Source organism: Crocodylus siamensis, chromosome 12, assembly GCF_052110815.1.
Source record: "Crocodylus siamensis isolate JL-2025a chromosome 12, ASM5211081v1, whole genome shotgun sequence".
In the NCBI taxonomy this organism is placed as follows: Eukaryota; Metazoa; Chordata; order Crocodylia; family Crocodylidae; genus Crocodylus; species Crocodylus siamensis.
In genome coordinates this window covers 25395577-25410611 of record NC_143406.1, presented here as the reverse complement: position 1 = coordinate 25410611, position 15035 = coordinate 25395577, and the positions used below count along the sequence as shown (strand labels likewise).

The window sequence follows — 15035 nt, the reverse complement described above, 5'->3', positions numbered from 1 at the left end:
ACTGCAGAATTCTAGCCAGGCTCGTTGTCTTCATTCAGTCAGTGAACTGCATCTGCTGACAGAGGAGTCTTCCTGCCCCTGCAGTTCTTTTGTAACAGCTCTAGATTATACTGGCAAAGTCAATTTTCCAGCAAGTGCCATTTAAGTGGCTCTGTTACATCCAGGCTGTCACTCAGTGGGCTGTGGCAGAGTCCAAGGAGACCTGAGACTTATGTCCAAATTAGCTTCAGATGCCAGTACAGAAATATGTTAGAGGCATATAGCACTGAAAGTGCCCAGAAGCCCCACTGCAACAGTAAAATAAGTTAATAGATGCACACACACACGTATATATCCATCCTAATGCCCCTCTTACCTCATCAATTTCTTTTATCCATCGGTCTATGCCATCGAAGGACCAACGGTTAGTGATGTCATATACCAAGAGAATTCCCTGTGTTGAAGAGAACATATGACTCGTAAGTTACATACACAAACTGATGCAACTGGAAAAATGTCTGTCCCCTCAGTTTTGCACTGGAGAGACACAAATATTTGACATGAGAGGGTGAAGGCAGTTTGTCCAATTTCTCCGAGTTTGAAGTGTGGAAAGAATGAGTCATTAAACATGTGACAGGCTGCACCAAGTCACATCAGGTAATTTAGGGGCGTCAAACTCACACTCTGTCCAGGACTGGATACAAACTATGGGGCTCCTTGCAGGCTGGATCTACAGGCAAGCAGCAGAGGCAGCTCAAACTACAGGATGAACAGTGGTGGGCGAAGCACCCACAGGCTAAGTGGCCACAACCCTCACTCAGCTCCCCCCCACCCCTCTCCAGTGTCTAACAGGGCCCTGGATTGCATGGCACGTCCTCTTCCCAAATTCCCTGGCCCAACAAGCCAGATAGAGCAGCTTTGTGGGCTGGATCTGGCCCGGGGGGGGGCATATGTTTGATACCCTTGAGCTAACCAAAAGATTTGAGCTCTTCCAGCTTTGGGAGAGGAGACTGGTTTTGGTCTGCAACTCCTGACTTCCAATGGCACCTTCTAGTATGACTGAGAAAGAATGAGACAGGAAGAACATTGTGAGACTGGCACTTGGGTCCAGGTAGCAAATTTGCAGGTCAACAGTTAGAAGAATAATGAGATCCTTGTCCAGTAGGAAGTTTGCTACAGAATCACTGGAACAGAAACGAGGCAATCTACACAGAAGAACTGTCCTTGAAGGCATGCTGGTAACCAAGCTCACAAAGCACAGCACATTCAGTACACTGTGTGCAGATACCCTTTGCCAAGAGCTGTTCCACATTGCTCTATTTTAATTTTGGTAGAAAAAACATTTTGCATTTGAGAAAGTTTGCTGACTTGAAAAGCAGGGGTCCAGACTTAGTCAGATGTGGCCTTGTCCCACTTCCATGTGAGCTTCCAAATGATGAAACAACACTCAGCCGAGCTTTAAAACAGCACCTACTTGGCTACTTTACTCTTTGGCCCCCACACAGTTCTGTAGCTTACCCCTCCACAGTACCATAGCAAGGAAGTTCAGCGCCTGGGGCAAGCCCTGGTGCTGGCAGCCTGCCCTTGCCCTGCACACAGATCCAGGGGGAGATGGGGGCTACATGCCCCCCCCACCATGCTTGCCCAGGAATGGACGCAACAGCAGGAGCCACCTCCCACCCCAAACTAACTGCTCACTGCTCTGTTCTGCCCCCTGCCCCAGCTGGGGAGTGCCTGTTGGTGCCCCTTTGCTTTGGCACCTGAGGCGGATGCCTCTTCCCCACCAGTTGCTACAGTATTGCTCCTGTTACCTTCAAAACAAAGCACTTTCAAGTATCCCTTTAAGGCCTGACATCCTGAATCCTGTGTTATTTCAGGTGGTTCTGGGATTTGCACAAAAGAAGACTAAGAACCAGGACTGGGATTCTGAGCAAAGGAGGCTTAGTCTACATTAAACTGTTTTGCTGGCATAGCTACATCAACGAGGACCATGAGAAGTCATGCTCCTAAGCAATTAGGCTACCTGGAGGGGGAAAGGGGGGGGCCAAAATCTTATTGTAGATGCTGTTATATTTGCAAACAAGTTTTCTGGCAGGCAGTTTCCCATTGGGGAGCAATCCTGGTAGAAGAACTCTTGCTGCTAGAAGCTAGGCTCCACTAGGGAGATCCTTCTAAGTGTAGGTGGGTGTTGAGTTTGTGATCTGATCTTCAAACTGTGTGATGCAGTGACTAACTGCAACACTGAGCCCCTGGGCTACTGACATTTTAGTGGAAAGACTAGACTTATTCCTTATTTCTATGTAGAGTGGGGTTAAGGCCACACATGCATACATGCTTCAGTGCCAGGCCACTCCCTATGTTACCCTGAGGTTTTTAGAGGACTGTGCTGCCAGTTATGATCTTTTGCTTGATGATAAGTACAATACATTAGTCCAACAGACCTTGCTTTAGTACAGTCAAAGCTTACAAAGAGCAGGAATAAGAAAAAGAATAGTTGGTTACATACACTGCAAGTTAATGCAAGTGCAGAGAACGCCCTTTATACAGTGCTGTTGTCTTACTATGGAGCCTGAGGCAGCTGAGTACACTGCCTTCGCTATAGAAGGAGATCTCTCTGTGTAAACATTGAGGTTTTATGAACAGGCTGTTCATTTTGGATGGCTAACCACGAAAAGCTTCCTCAATTCTGCAGTTAGATATGGTATGGCAGCCTTTGAGAAGACCTCTGCTTTCCAATGGTAAGAATTTTCAAGCTCTTTGCTAAAATGTAGCTGGCATCCAATTCTGTGAAGCCTATGCCTCATTCCTGAAGTCATGATAAAAGAAATGGGCAACTGAAGAACCTGCCGCTGAGGACAAAAGTACTGTTAGCAAGGTGGCAGTCTTACCAACTTGATTATGACAGGAGGGAACATTATTTCATGGACTGTCCTTTTCATGTTTGTGTATCATGCTGTGTTTGAAGATTCAGTGAAGCAGAATATAGGAATTCGCTTTAAAAGGACATCCTATTTGTGGTTAGGTTGAATAAAGACAGTCTTTGGTAGTGGGAAACAGCAAGTGTAGGGGGAAAAAAGCCAGAAGCAAACATACATAATTCAGAAGGTAAAAGCATGAGTTAAAACACATAGGTAAAACTTTAGAGGAAGGCAAAGATCTCCCAGAGGAAAGAATGTGAGGTTAACCATAATTTCATAGTTTCATAGTAGCTAGAGTCGGAATGGACCTAGGAAGATCACCTAGTCCGACCCCCTGCCTTGGCAGGAAAGAGCACCGGGTCAGATGACCCCGGCAAGGTGCTCATCTAACTTCCTTTTAAAAATCCCTAGGCTAGGAGCCTGCACCACTTCCCCTGGAAGCCGGTTCCAGGCCCTAGCCGCCCTGACTGTGAAGTAGCGCCTCCTAATATCTAATCTAAACCTACCCTCCACCAGCTTGTGACCGTTATTCCTGGTCACTCCTGGCAGCGCATGGGGGAACAGGGACTCCCCCAATACCTGCTGATCCCCCCTGACCAGTTTGTAGCAGGCCACAAGGTCCCCCCTTAACCTTCTCTTGTGGAGGCTAAACAGGTTCAGGTCCCGTAGCCTCTCCTCATAAGGCCTGCCCTGCTGACCCCTGATCATACGAGTGGCCCTCCTCTGGACTCTTTCCATATTGTCCACGTCCCTCTTGAAGTGTGGCGCCCAGAACTGGACGCAGTACTCCAGCTGTGGCCTGACCAGTGCCGCATAGAGGGGGAGGACCACCTCCCTGGACCTGCTCGAGATGCATCTGTGGATGCATGACAGGGTACGGTTGGCCTTCTTGACTGCCTCCCCACACTGCCAGCCCATGTTCATCGTGGAGTCAATGACGACTCCAAGATCCTTTTCCGTCTCCGTGCTGGCAAGAGGGGAGTTCCCCAACCTGTAAGTGTGGTGCCGGTTCTTCCTCCCCATGTGCAACACCTTGCACTTATCAGTGTTAAACCCCATCCTATTCTCATCCGCCCACCGTTGCAACCTGTCAAGGTCAGCTTGTAGCCTACTGCACCCTTCTAGTGCACCCACATCCCCCCACATCTTAGTGTCATCAGCAAACTTGAACAGGGTGCTTTCTACCCCCTCATCCAAGTCACTGATGAAGATGTTGAACAGTGCGGGCCCGAGGACCAAGCCCTGCGGAACCCCACTGCCCACGTCCTTCCAGGTCGAGAAGAACCCATCCACTACCACCCTCTGGGTGCGGCCCTCCAACCAGTGGTGACCCATTTGACCGTGTGGGCATCGACACCACAGTCTCCCAGCTTTTTGATGAGGACAGGGTGAGAGACAGTGTCGAAACCACAAGCAGCTCTGCTTTGAAGGCATCCCCAGCCACTCACTGAGAGCTGAGAACTTGCAACCTGAAGGGATGTGCCAGTTCTTTGCCCAAACTGTACTGTTTTTTAATTCTGTATAACAAAGAAGGGTAGAAAGCAAGACCTACAATTTTGGCACGTTCTGCCAGATAGCTACCTAGACAATAGCATTCATGGTGCCTGCTCTTTTAGTGCAACTACAGGAAGCATCACCCAAGGGTTTGCCAACAGCTGCCACACACTAATAGTGGATGTCTGCCATTTCTCACTCTTGCCTTTCTTTAGGCACTAGATGGTTAGTGTGTGGCAACTGCCAAGTACATGTAGCCCTTTAAGGGGTGGTTGCAGCATTATGGACTTTGGAGTACAAGAGAAGACCCTAGAAGAGCAGGTTTTAGACAAACTTTTCTTATCAAGTTAGTTCAATAACTTCCAGATATCTGTTGCAGACACCAGCTAAATGTCTTCTGCCAGAGCTTTCTAATGTTCTACTTGATTTGTTATTGCTTTTCCCTTTCTCACTAAGGGTATTTCAGTGAAAAAACAGACACTTAAAAAGAAAAAAAAAAAAAAAAGGCATGTGCTTTTACAGATTGATATAGACTCTATTGTAACTGGGATCTCCAAGAAGAGTTATAATGGAAGGTAATAATCAACTGGAAATAAAAGTAGGAACAGATGAACTTACATTGTCATGAGGCAGCGCCACAGGTGGAAACTCTACCTCACAGGGGAAAAACCCAACAATGATGCAAAACACAACAGGTCCTGGGGAGGCTGATACCTCCTTGCTAGGAGAACATGATGGATGACTTTGTGGCTAAGGCTCTGGACTGGGACTCAGGAGACTTAAGTTCAGCTACTGGCTGTCAGAGACTCAGTGCTTGACCCAAGGCAAATATTTGCTCTCTGCATGCTTTGGCACCTGTCTGTAGAGTGAGGCTGATGCTGACCTACCTGTGAGGATTTCCCTAGCAGATTTCCTGCCCTTAGGGCAGGGGGCTGGACTCAATCTCCCAAGGTCCCTTCCAGCCCTAATCTCCATGAAATCTATGAAGTTACAAGATTCAGCCTAATGGAAATGTCTGCTCTGGCAGCAGACAGGCCTGGTGGAACGTGCCACCTCTAGAAGTGCAGTCTGAGGTCTCTCAAGGACCTTCAGCCCTGGGGTTGGAGCACATCTCAGGTGGGATCCTAGCAGTGAATACCTTGCTGACAAAGTTGGGCCTCCAAGGTGGTCATCTCCACCCTGAATCCAAGAGTCCCGCAGTGACATTGTAAGTGCACAGTGCACATCAGATACTGACATAAGAAATTCTCTCAGTGGAGTTACTGTTGCCTTGGGGTGGGTGTCATTTACTGTACCATATTGGACGTTTAGCTGACCTTGTCCCCCTGTATCTTTCCTATAGTGATGTCAAATACTTCAAACAATGCTAAAAACCTGAGGATGTACCAGGTCTATTGTAAAACACTGTACAATAGTCTTGTTGCCTTTCTAGTGTAGGAGTAACAAGCAAAAGCATGAGGCTTGGAGGACAGTAATGCATGCTGGGACATTCTAGCCATGTGGGCATCTACTGTACAGCAATGTCTAGTGGTAACAGGCACAATTCTGTGACCATCTTCTGAAGCAACACCGGTATTCAACTCCCTTCTGTAGTAGTGGATAGCACAAGATTAATGTTGGCTGAGTATAGCAACACACATCTCTGTTTTTCATGTGCTGTCCCTGTCAACATCTATTAGAAGGCTGTTTTTAAAGTCTGGCCAGTTTTCACTAGGTTCACTCTCTCACATGAAACTCCAGTGTATTAAATCCTGTTTTATAGTGTTCAATAATGCTACTCAAAACCATGCCCCCCCCAAATCTTCACTGCCCTTTTGTTCTGAGCATCTGTCACCTGCACAAGAGCAGCAAACAGTCACAACCACACACACCAGTCTGAGGTCATACAAGTGGTTAAGTAATGCAAGCCGGTTGCTTTTGTCATCCTGAACATGGACAAAAACCATGCTTGAAGGGCACCTGATGATTATTTTTATTGAGATAAAGAGCAGGAAAAAAGGATTTCATTCCTGCTCGTGTGTGGAGACTCAGTAAGCAGGGAAGCTTTCACAATAATTTTGCAAAGTTATTTTGCTCTAGTTCATTTATTGGTCCCCCACTAATTCATGCAGTAAAACAGGTGAAAGCAAGAACTAAATATTCCCAAAATAAACATGCAGGATTTTTGGACAATTTATAGGTCAAAGCAGAAACACACCAAAAAAGAATCTCCTTATTAAAAGAAATGGTTTTCCTGAAGTCCCCCACAATGAAGAATCTAGTGCTAAGACAGACAAGTAAGGCAGAAAAATCAGCATCCTCCTTCAATGCACTCCTGAACTTTATTTTAGCTTCCACTATAATTTTTACCCCATCTCATTTGCAAGACTACAAGAATAAATCTTTGGCCAGTGTTACTGAAAGGTGCAGGACATAAGAGCTTATCCAGACTGAAGTTAGTCTCTGGCCGAAAATAATCTTCATAAAAGGAAGTGAAAACAAAAACACTCCTGCCTATTTTTTTTTTCTTTTTAATTAAATAGGCTACAAATCAATTTAGAAGACAAACATTATGCAGCTGCCTTTTTTACTTCTGGACTGAGAAACTCCCCAAGCCAACAATCATGAGGTCTAATTGGTCAAGGATGCTTCTGCCAGAAACATGTTTTAGGAGCATACAGTATTAAAGCTCTCTGGGAGATGCAGCCAAAGGTCTCCTTAAAGTGGAACATTTTGCATCAGCATGGTATGTCACCAGCAAGATAGTACCAGATTCTCACTGGCAGGAGGAAGGTCAAGTCAACAAGCTGTGATGGCAAGGAAGAAACAGGCCTCCACAGTACCTTAATATAGCCCCACACACACACAGACACCAAAAAAGATGAGATTTCCCAGTGAAACATTCTAAAGATCACGTGTTACCATGTTGAGGTTGCCCATAACATCCAAACTCTTCCTCTATTCCCCAACATATGCAAAAGATGCGTTTTGTGGGTTTTTAAACTCACACAGCTCTTATTTTCTCCCCATCTGGGTAGGCAGTGAAAGATATACATGCTTGCATACACAGAAGCCAGGTCTTGTTTTACAGATTGTGGGGTAATCCAAGTTTAGGCACTGCTGGACTAAACACCTCTTTTCCAAAGCTTTAAAATTCAGTAAAAGGAAAACTCTTAAAGTGACCTAAAATTCCATATAAAAAAAAATAAAAAACATAAGAACTTCATGATGCGCATGTCCTTGCTAAACAGAAGTCTCTCCATTTAGGTACTTAGCTGGCTCTTAAGTATCTCTGCATCTCCAGAATGCATAGTTGTGTTCCACAACAAGCTTGCAATATATGGACGTGCTAACATGCCTCAGTTTCCCCACTTCAAGATGGCAATGGGGAAACTGAGGAATACAGCAATTTAGGCCACATCTGTAGCGTGAACTTACCATGTCTGGCAGCAGTGCTCTCAGATGTGCTGTTCTGCTCCAGAAGAGGATCCTTCTAAGGCAGAAGCAGTGTAGGTACATCCATGGACTGCTTGGACAGGCTAACTGGTACTGTCAATCAGCAGTGCCAATGACTCTGTTCAAAACATCAGATAGCTCGGGCTACTTTCCTTCCAGCTTAGGAGACAGCAACACAGAGCACTGCACAACGTTCAAGGGCACCACTACTAGGCTGAGTTTACACCGCAGACATGGCCCAAATGATCTGTCCAAGCTGACTGCTAGGCAGTCTGTGGTAGATTTTTTTCCTAAAGTAGTACATTAACTACCCAGTCATCCCTCCTTCCCATCCTGCACTGCCCTTAACCTCACCATCATAACATATACAGCAAGGCTGAACCCACTTATGAGCCCTGTTCCACACATGTCTGCATTCTGAGGATGAAATGCCACGCAGCTTCTCTGCTTAAATACCCATCACCAGCACAATGCTAAGAAAATTATCCAACAGAGACCAGATGCATTGGACTAGGGTAGGCATTTTTGGAGGAGTCAATATCTATGAAGACTCAATAAAAAAGGTAGCGGGGTTGGCCTATGGCTATTAGTCCAAAGCAAAATTACTTCTGCTATGGGCTTCTGAAATACTTCATCAGTAAGTACACAAGAGCTTTGTGGCTTGGAGAACAATCTTGAGACTTTTCCAAAAAGAGAGGTGTGTACAAGGATTACAAGGTAAAGGAAGCAGAGACGGCACAAAGACTCACCATTTGTTTAGGCTACCTGACAGCATGACTGATTGGGGTGCATAATTCATGAATAACCCTGCTCCCAGAAAGCTGTTGGTGGGGCAGCTTTGGAAGGGCACCAGTCAGGCCTCCTCTGGCACAGGTGAAAATGGATTCACACCAAGTGGAAAGATTCAGCCAACTAAGTGCTGCAGGAGTATGTTGCAGCTAGGGAGGTTACTTCTTTTCCCTTTTGTTTGACTTGGGTTTGATTTAAGTGCTTGGCACAACTGATGCATCTGCTGTGACTAAATAAGCAGTCAGGCAGTGCTGATTAGCAGAGGCACCAAAGATGCCATTATTCTGCTGAAGACTGGGAAACTATCCACTGGCTAAAGCAGCAGCCTATAAAAGAAAGGCTATTACTGGTCAGAGCTCAGCAATATTTTTTTTAGTGTCATGGTTGCAACTGGGATTTGTTATAGACTTTCCTTGGAGTAGGCTTTTAATGCCTATTAAAGTGTACTATGGACACCAGTTTGGAACAATTTACAAAGCATTTGAACCTCTTTGTATTGCAGCCAATGTAAACGCTGCCTGGCCAGCCAAGTCTCCAGAGCATCTGTTGAAATAGGTTTAGTTACTGGCATGTGTGAGGGTGAGAAAGATAACGCCACCTCCTTTTTCCTCTCCTACCCCTATCTCAGCCCCTAGAAGAGCATAAGTCTTCCAGTTCTATTAAAAAAAAAATATTGCTACACATTCTCACAATTACAGACTTACATGCAACAAGTTAAGAGCATCAGACCAGACAGATTATTGAGAAGTGTAAACTCTGCAATAGGAAAAGTTGAGAACTGAGAGCAGACTGGAAAGGGCAATCAAACAGGAGTGAATACCAGCATCACCTTTTGCACCCAGCAACGGTTACTGAAATGAAACCAACTGTTCATTTGTAGCAAGTCAGGCCCTTGGGTGTTGTGTATTTATTTGCATGTGTACATATTAAAAATAAAAACAGTTTCAAAATGGAGATTTGCATTTCTAAAGGACTGCTCATTTCCTAACAGGATGCAATTTCTGCTCATTAGTGCAAACAAAATCTTATCTTCATAGTTAGAGCCACCAGAAGGTCCCAGGTGAACATCATGCAAGCTGTATGCTATGAACATGGAGAGAGTTCCCACTTCCCTTCCTGCACGTGGGAGGAAAAGACTGGTGCTCTGTGACTGTTGTTAGACCACAGCTGATCAGAAAGCCAACATGAAACCCTGCTTAAATGAGCTGGCTCTCATTGTGCTAAGTGTCAGCTCCATGCCAAGGAAGTCATTGCTAGAAAAATACTTCCCATCCCATTCACCTGGGAAACTAGAGTGCAAATCAGAAGTATTTTGCCTGTGTGAATTCCTGAAGCCCATCTGCACTTGACAGTACCTGCTCACACAGGTTTCAGTAATGTTCCCCCCTCCCTCCCCACCTCCAGCTTTTAAATTAATTTAGCAAAACAGTTCATGGAAGGAGGAACACAGACAAAGGGCACTACAGAACTGCTTTTGTATAGAGCTCCCTGCCAGAGAAGCAGGAATTTGGGTCCAACTCAACTCAGAAAGAACACAGCTTAGTGCCCCTGAGGTGCTTAATGCAGGTGACAGAGCTAAGACTACACCACAGCACAAGCGCAGACTGCAATTTACACAAGATGGATCCTTCCCACACCAGACACAGGGAGGGCAAGAGGCTCTTTAAAGTTACACCCTTCACCTGAATACTTAGTAACTACAGGTGCTACAGGAAACAGGAGGTGCAAACAGAAATTGACAGACTGGAAATGTTCTTCTCCAGTGCATTTGACTGTATTTGGTAGTTTTTAAGAGTACAAGTCTTGTCTTCAAAAAGACAGGCATTTAGATGCTGAAAAAGTCACTGACTTAAAGTGCTCAAGTCATTTGTGAAAGCACGACTTAAGCACCCTTGGGGGGGAAAAAGTGTTCCTCTGCATGACTACTGTTTCACTCCTTCCTTGTACAGTAAGCCTCCTCTGCTTGCAGGAGCTTTTCACCCAGCAATGAGAGAAAAACAATTCTCCTACCATACAACCTGGCATGGAGTTCAGGGGAGATATAGGGACTCAACTGCTAAATTGTGGTGGAAGTTCGTGGTGCAGTGGTGCCTTTAATTTTGCTCTTTGTGCCGCACTCCCCACTTGCTCCTCAGTGGCCAAGAGGCAAAAATGGCACCATTAATTGCCTTTTGGCCACTCAGTAGCTTGGGGAGGGTACACACAACAAAAAAGTGAAATTAAAAGCACCACTGTGTTGTGAACTTCTAGTGTGATTGAGGTAGGTTCCTAGTTATGAGGAAGCCCTTATGGAAGGGATGCTATTTGCAGTACCCGAGAACTTAATGGAAGGTATGGGATACTGAACACAGTACTAGGAGTGTGCTGCAACATAAGGCAGGCAACTGGCCGGCCACTTTTTGATCAACTCTAACAACCAGAGGATGATGCATGGTTTTGCAAACAAACACATAGTAATCCCATGTGATCGTCACAGAGGAGGAAATGACACCACAAACACCTGGGAGCATCTTGATGATCTTATACATGCAAGAACAGCATCAGGACATCTGAGTTCTTGTCTGAAGTCACCTATTCTAGTCCAGGCCACACTGCCTCCAAACATGGTTTACTGTTAATTTTGAGGAAAGGCAGGTAAAATACTCAATTCCCATAGATTCTTAGCTGACAGAAAAGTTATAAGCCCAGCGTTACAGACCACAAAATAGGAATTAAGCTCCAATGTTCTTCTAACTGATAAGATTTCTATTACTGGGTTCCTAAACACCTTTTGATTACACAACAATTATGCCACTTAAGTTAGTACAGCTTTCCTTCAGGTCCAGATAACAGCCTTCACTTCTTTAGACAATAAATAGCAAACTGGCCTGGTTTTGCTACAGGATAAAAGAAAAGAGTAAAGGAGCTTTGTCACTCACCCTCATGCATTCCAGTGTCTCCATAACACTATAATCCCCTGAGTCAGATGGGGGTTATTTAGTTCAGCTGAAGAGAACTGTTCATCACTGCCCAATAGCTGAAGTGAGCTAATCTGTGACTCAAGTCTGCAACCTTCTGTTTCTGGCAACTTTTTCAGAAGAAACTTCAAACCATCCAAGTTGAGGTTTATAGCAGTACAAGGGTCAGCAGCCCTGGGGTGTGATCAATGGACAATCTGGGCCCACGGTAAGGAGCTAGAAATGAAAGACTCCCCTCCCCCCCCATATTCAGATCAGTCTTCCAGAGCTTGGAGGCTGGGCTGAATGAGAGGACTTGTGGCAGGGGAAAGGAAGTCTTGATGCAGATTTTTTTTTTTCTTATTTAAGACTTTCTCCAACCATATCAATACTATAAGGGAATCTCCCAGGGAGGCTTCCAAGACAGACTTATCACCAAGTTCCTACTCAGTTTGTGATCAGTCACTTGCATCTGCCAGGAGTTTCTCTGTACATCTAACTAGTGTGGTCTCAGGGATACAAAAAGGTTAACCTAGATCAATTCTTTCACTTGCTCATCACAACACCAAATGGCACCACTCTGCTAGCTCTATTCATAACCTGTATGGAACCAAATTATCTTGACTCCACATGCTTTGCTGACAGTCAAGTCTCAGATGTGTGGTATGATACACACAGCATTTAAAGCTTCTGTTGCTCATGTGGACAAGAGAACCATGACACTGGCCGCAGCCAAAGGGGTGTTCCAGAGAACTGCCCACAAAACACCAGAGGTGTGTGTATACAAGACTAAATACAGCACTGGAGGAGGTATAGGCAGTATACCCTTGTGGCAAGTGATCTCTGTCTAGAGCCCACAAGAATATACAAGAAGTCCTGAGGACAGAAAACATGATGATTTTCCCACCTGGATAGGCAAGCTGTATATAGCAGAACTTCACAGACTAAAGCCCTACATCATTTCTGGGTCCTCCGGTCCAGTCAACAAGTCTTGGACAGAAGCTAGTTCTCAGCGAGAAAAAAAAATCTAAAGGAAAAGAAATGCTATGAAGACAGAGCTCATTTCCCCATCCCAGTGTCACAAGCAAGCAGGCTAGTTTATTTGGCTTAGGGGGACACTATGCTGTTGAAGTTCTGTTACTTTATCGGAGATTATAGTAGTGATGCCATTTTGCTGTAATACCTAGTGAAGACTATTTAGAGAGGTGGGAAGAGTTGGAGCTCGGAGCTCTCTCCAACATAAGCAAGTTGCGAAAGTTACATTATGCTTTCTGCTTGGACCTAAAGCAGCACCTCAAATTCTGACTTCTTACTCCACGGGTTAAAGAATCCATTTTCAAATCTGAATAACACCCCCCCGTTTTAAAACCAGCTCAGATATACCCAGATGGGCCCATTTTGTGTAACTGGTTTGTGGGTGGTATGAGCTGTAAGAATTTTCCTGGGAAAGCTGATGTTTTCTGGGAAAGTTGAGGCTCATCACATTAGCTGTCAACCAAGAACCTGAACTTTATCATAAGCTCATTCCAGAGACAAGGCAAAAAACTGACCCGTGTTCCAGATAATGCTTACTTCAGCCCATATATAAAATTTACAACCCAGTAAAATAGCATTCTGTTGTGTTGCACTACATAAGTAAATACCTGCTCATCCCTCTGTTGGTTGGTCAAAAAAGGCAAAGACAGGACATTAGAAAACAAAACGGGAAGATACTGAGTGGTATCTCCTAGTATTAGTTTGTTTCCCATCCTTCGGAAGATCTGATAATTAGGCAGAGTCCCAAAAGATTCAGTTCACAGCACTTACCTGAGCACCTCTGGAGTAGGATCTGAAAATGGTGCAGAACCGTCCCTGGCCAGATGTGTCCCTGGAACAGAAAAATGTATCAAATCCCAAAGTCTAAAGAATCCCTACACATTTCATTCCCATAGATGATGCTAATGGGATACCAGTGTTGACCTATAAATGAGTCCTCAGTGTGGATCTCTGCACTATGCACAGTACCTTCCTGCTGCTTTACAAGCTATTTCCCAAAGAGCTTGAATTTAAGCCTTTACCCCAGAGAAAGATCAACTTCAGGTTAGAACCCATACATACCATAAAGGTTACTTCCTACGGTTATTACCAGGGGATCCAGGTTTTCTATTCACCATAGAAAAATGTGCTAAAACCCAGATCTTCTCATTTTAAGGAGAAAAATACGGGAAACAGAGGGTTTCCCCTTGCAGGCTGACAGAGTTGCAGCCTGCAAAGGGTCTGGGGGGAGCAGAAGGGCAATCAAGCAGGGGGCACACATGCATGTGGAAGGAAGGCAGCATGAGCACAGTTCCTGCATGCAAGTGGATGGAGGGGGGAGGGACTGAGGACCCCACAGCAAGGGAGGAAAGGAGCTGGGCAGGGTTGGGGATGGTCAGTGGAGCCTGGAGTTTGAGGCCCAGGCAGGGAATGAGACAGAGCTGAGGGTGACTTTTGTGGAGGGCAGCTCCATACTGCTGCACAGACTCCTGGAGGTAAGATGGGGGGGCACATGCCTCCCCCTCAGATTTGGCTGTGGGGTGGGGGAAGATGCAGGCTAGGGGCTCCCTGCCCTGCTGCCTTCCCCCCAGGGGCCCCCATAGCCCAATGCGCAGGACCCAGTATGGCAGGGAAGCTCAGTGCTGTCCCTGGGAGCTCTGCACCACCATGGTGTGGCACTCCCTGCCTGTCCGGCGGCAGCAGCAGGGGTGGTGGCACAGAACTGTGCCCTGACCTGCTGCCAGGTGGGCAGGAAGCACCTTGCTACGGCAGCACAGGGCTCCTGGCAGCAGCACTGAGCCCCCCCAACTCACTCTGCCCTGCCATGCCAGGTCCTGTCTGCTGGGCTGTGGAGGCCCCTACGGGGAGGACAGCAGGGTGGGGAGTCCTAAGCCCATAGCAGGCAGCCTATATCCTCACCCCCACAATCACAGGCTGTGCTCTGGCTGTCACCTGCAGGAGAGGGGGAGCCAGGCTTCACACTGTTCTGCTTCAGGAGCTGCTGCCTCCCACAGTTGGCAGCCAGGGCTCAGGTACTGCAGGGGGAGGGCAGGAGTAGGGGTAGGGGGCTGTGGACCCAGGTCCCTGGCCCTATAGCCTTGGCAGCTGGAGGTCCCCTCCAGTGGGCGAGGAGGGGAGGTGTTGGGAGTGAGGAGCAATAGCATGGGGCAGGGCACTGGCATACTAGGGCTACTCAGCACCAAAAAGCAATGAGTAGGGAAGGGAAACAGAAAAAAAAAAAAAAACTGCAGCTGGACCTGTGTCCTGGTGAGCCAAAGGGGCAAGTAGAGCTCTATTTTTCCATGATAAAAAACCCAAAATCAAATGCGAAAAGGTATTTAGAATTTGTTTCATCAGACAGACTGAGGCACTGGTAGGCTTCCAAACTGCTTTAAAAGTTGTAAATATATCAATAAAACAATGTGTTCAGCCGATGCCTAGATATATACACACAGCGGTGTTTCATTTT

General features: G+C 46.0%; 1 protein-coding gene across 1 annotated transcript in view; it reads right to left on the bottom strand.

The window, feature by feature from the left end:
- RAB40C (RAB40C, member RAS oncogene family) overlaps positions 1–15035 on the bottom strand; it is a 60297-nt gene that overhangs the window by 5860 nt on the left and 39402 nt on the right. The window contains exons 4-5 of the mRNA XM_090024049.1: positions 13358–13418; positions 356–433 (exon numbers count right to left, since the gene is read on the bottom strand). Of these exons, the coding sequence (XP_089880175.1) occupies positions 356–433; positions 13358–13418 (139 nt within the window). The remainder of the gene's footprint in view (positions 1–355; positions 434–13357; positions 13419–15035) is intronic.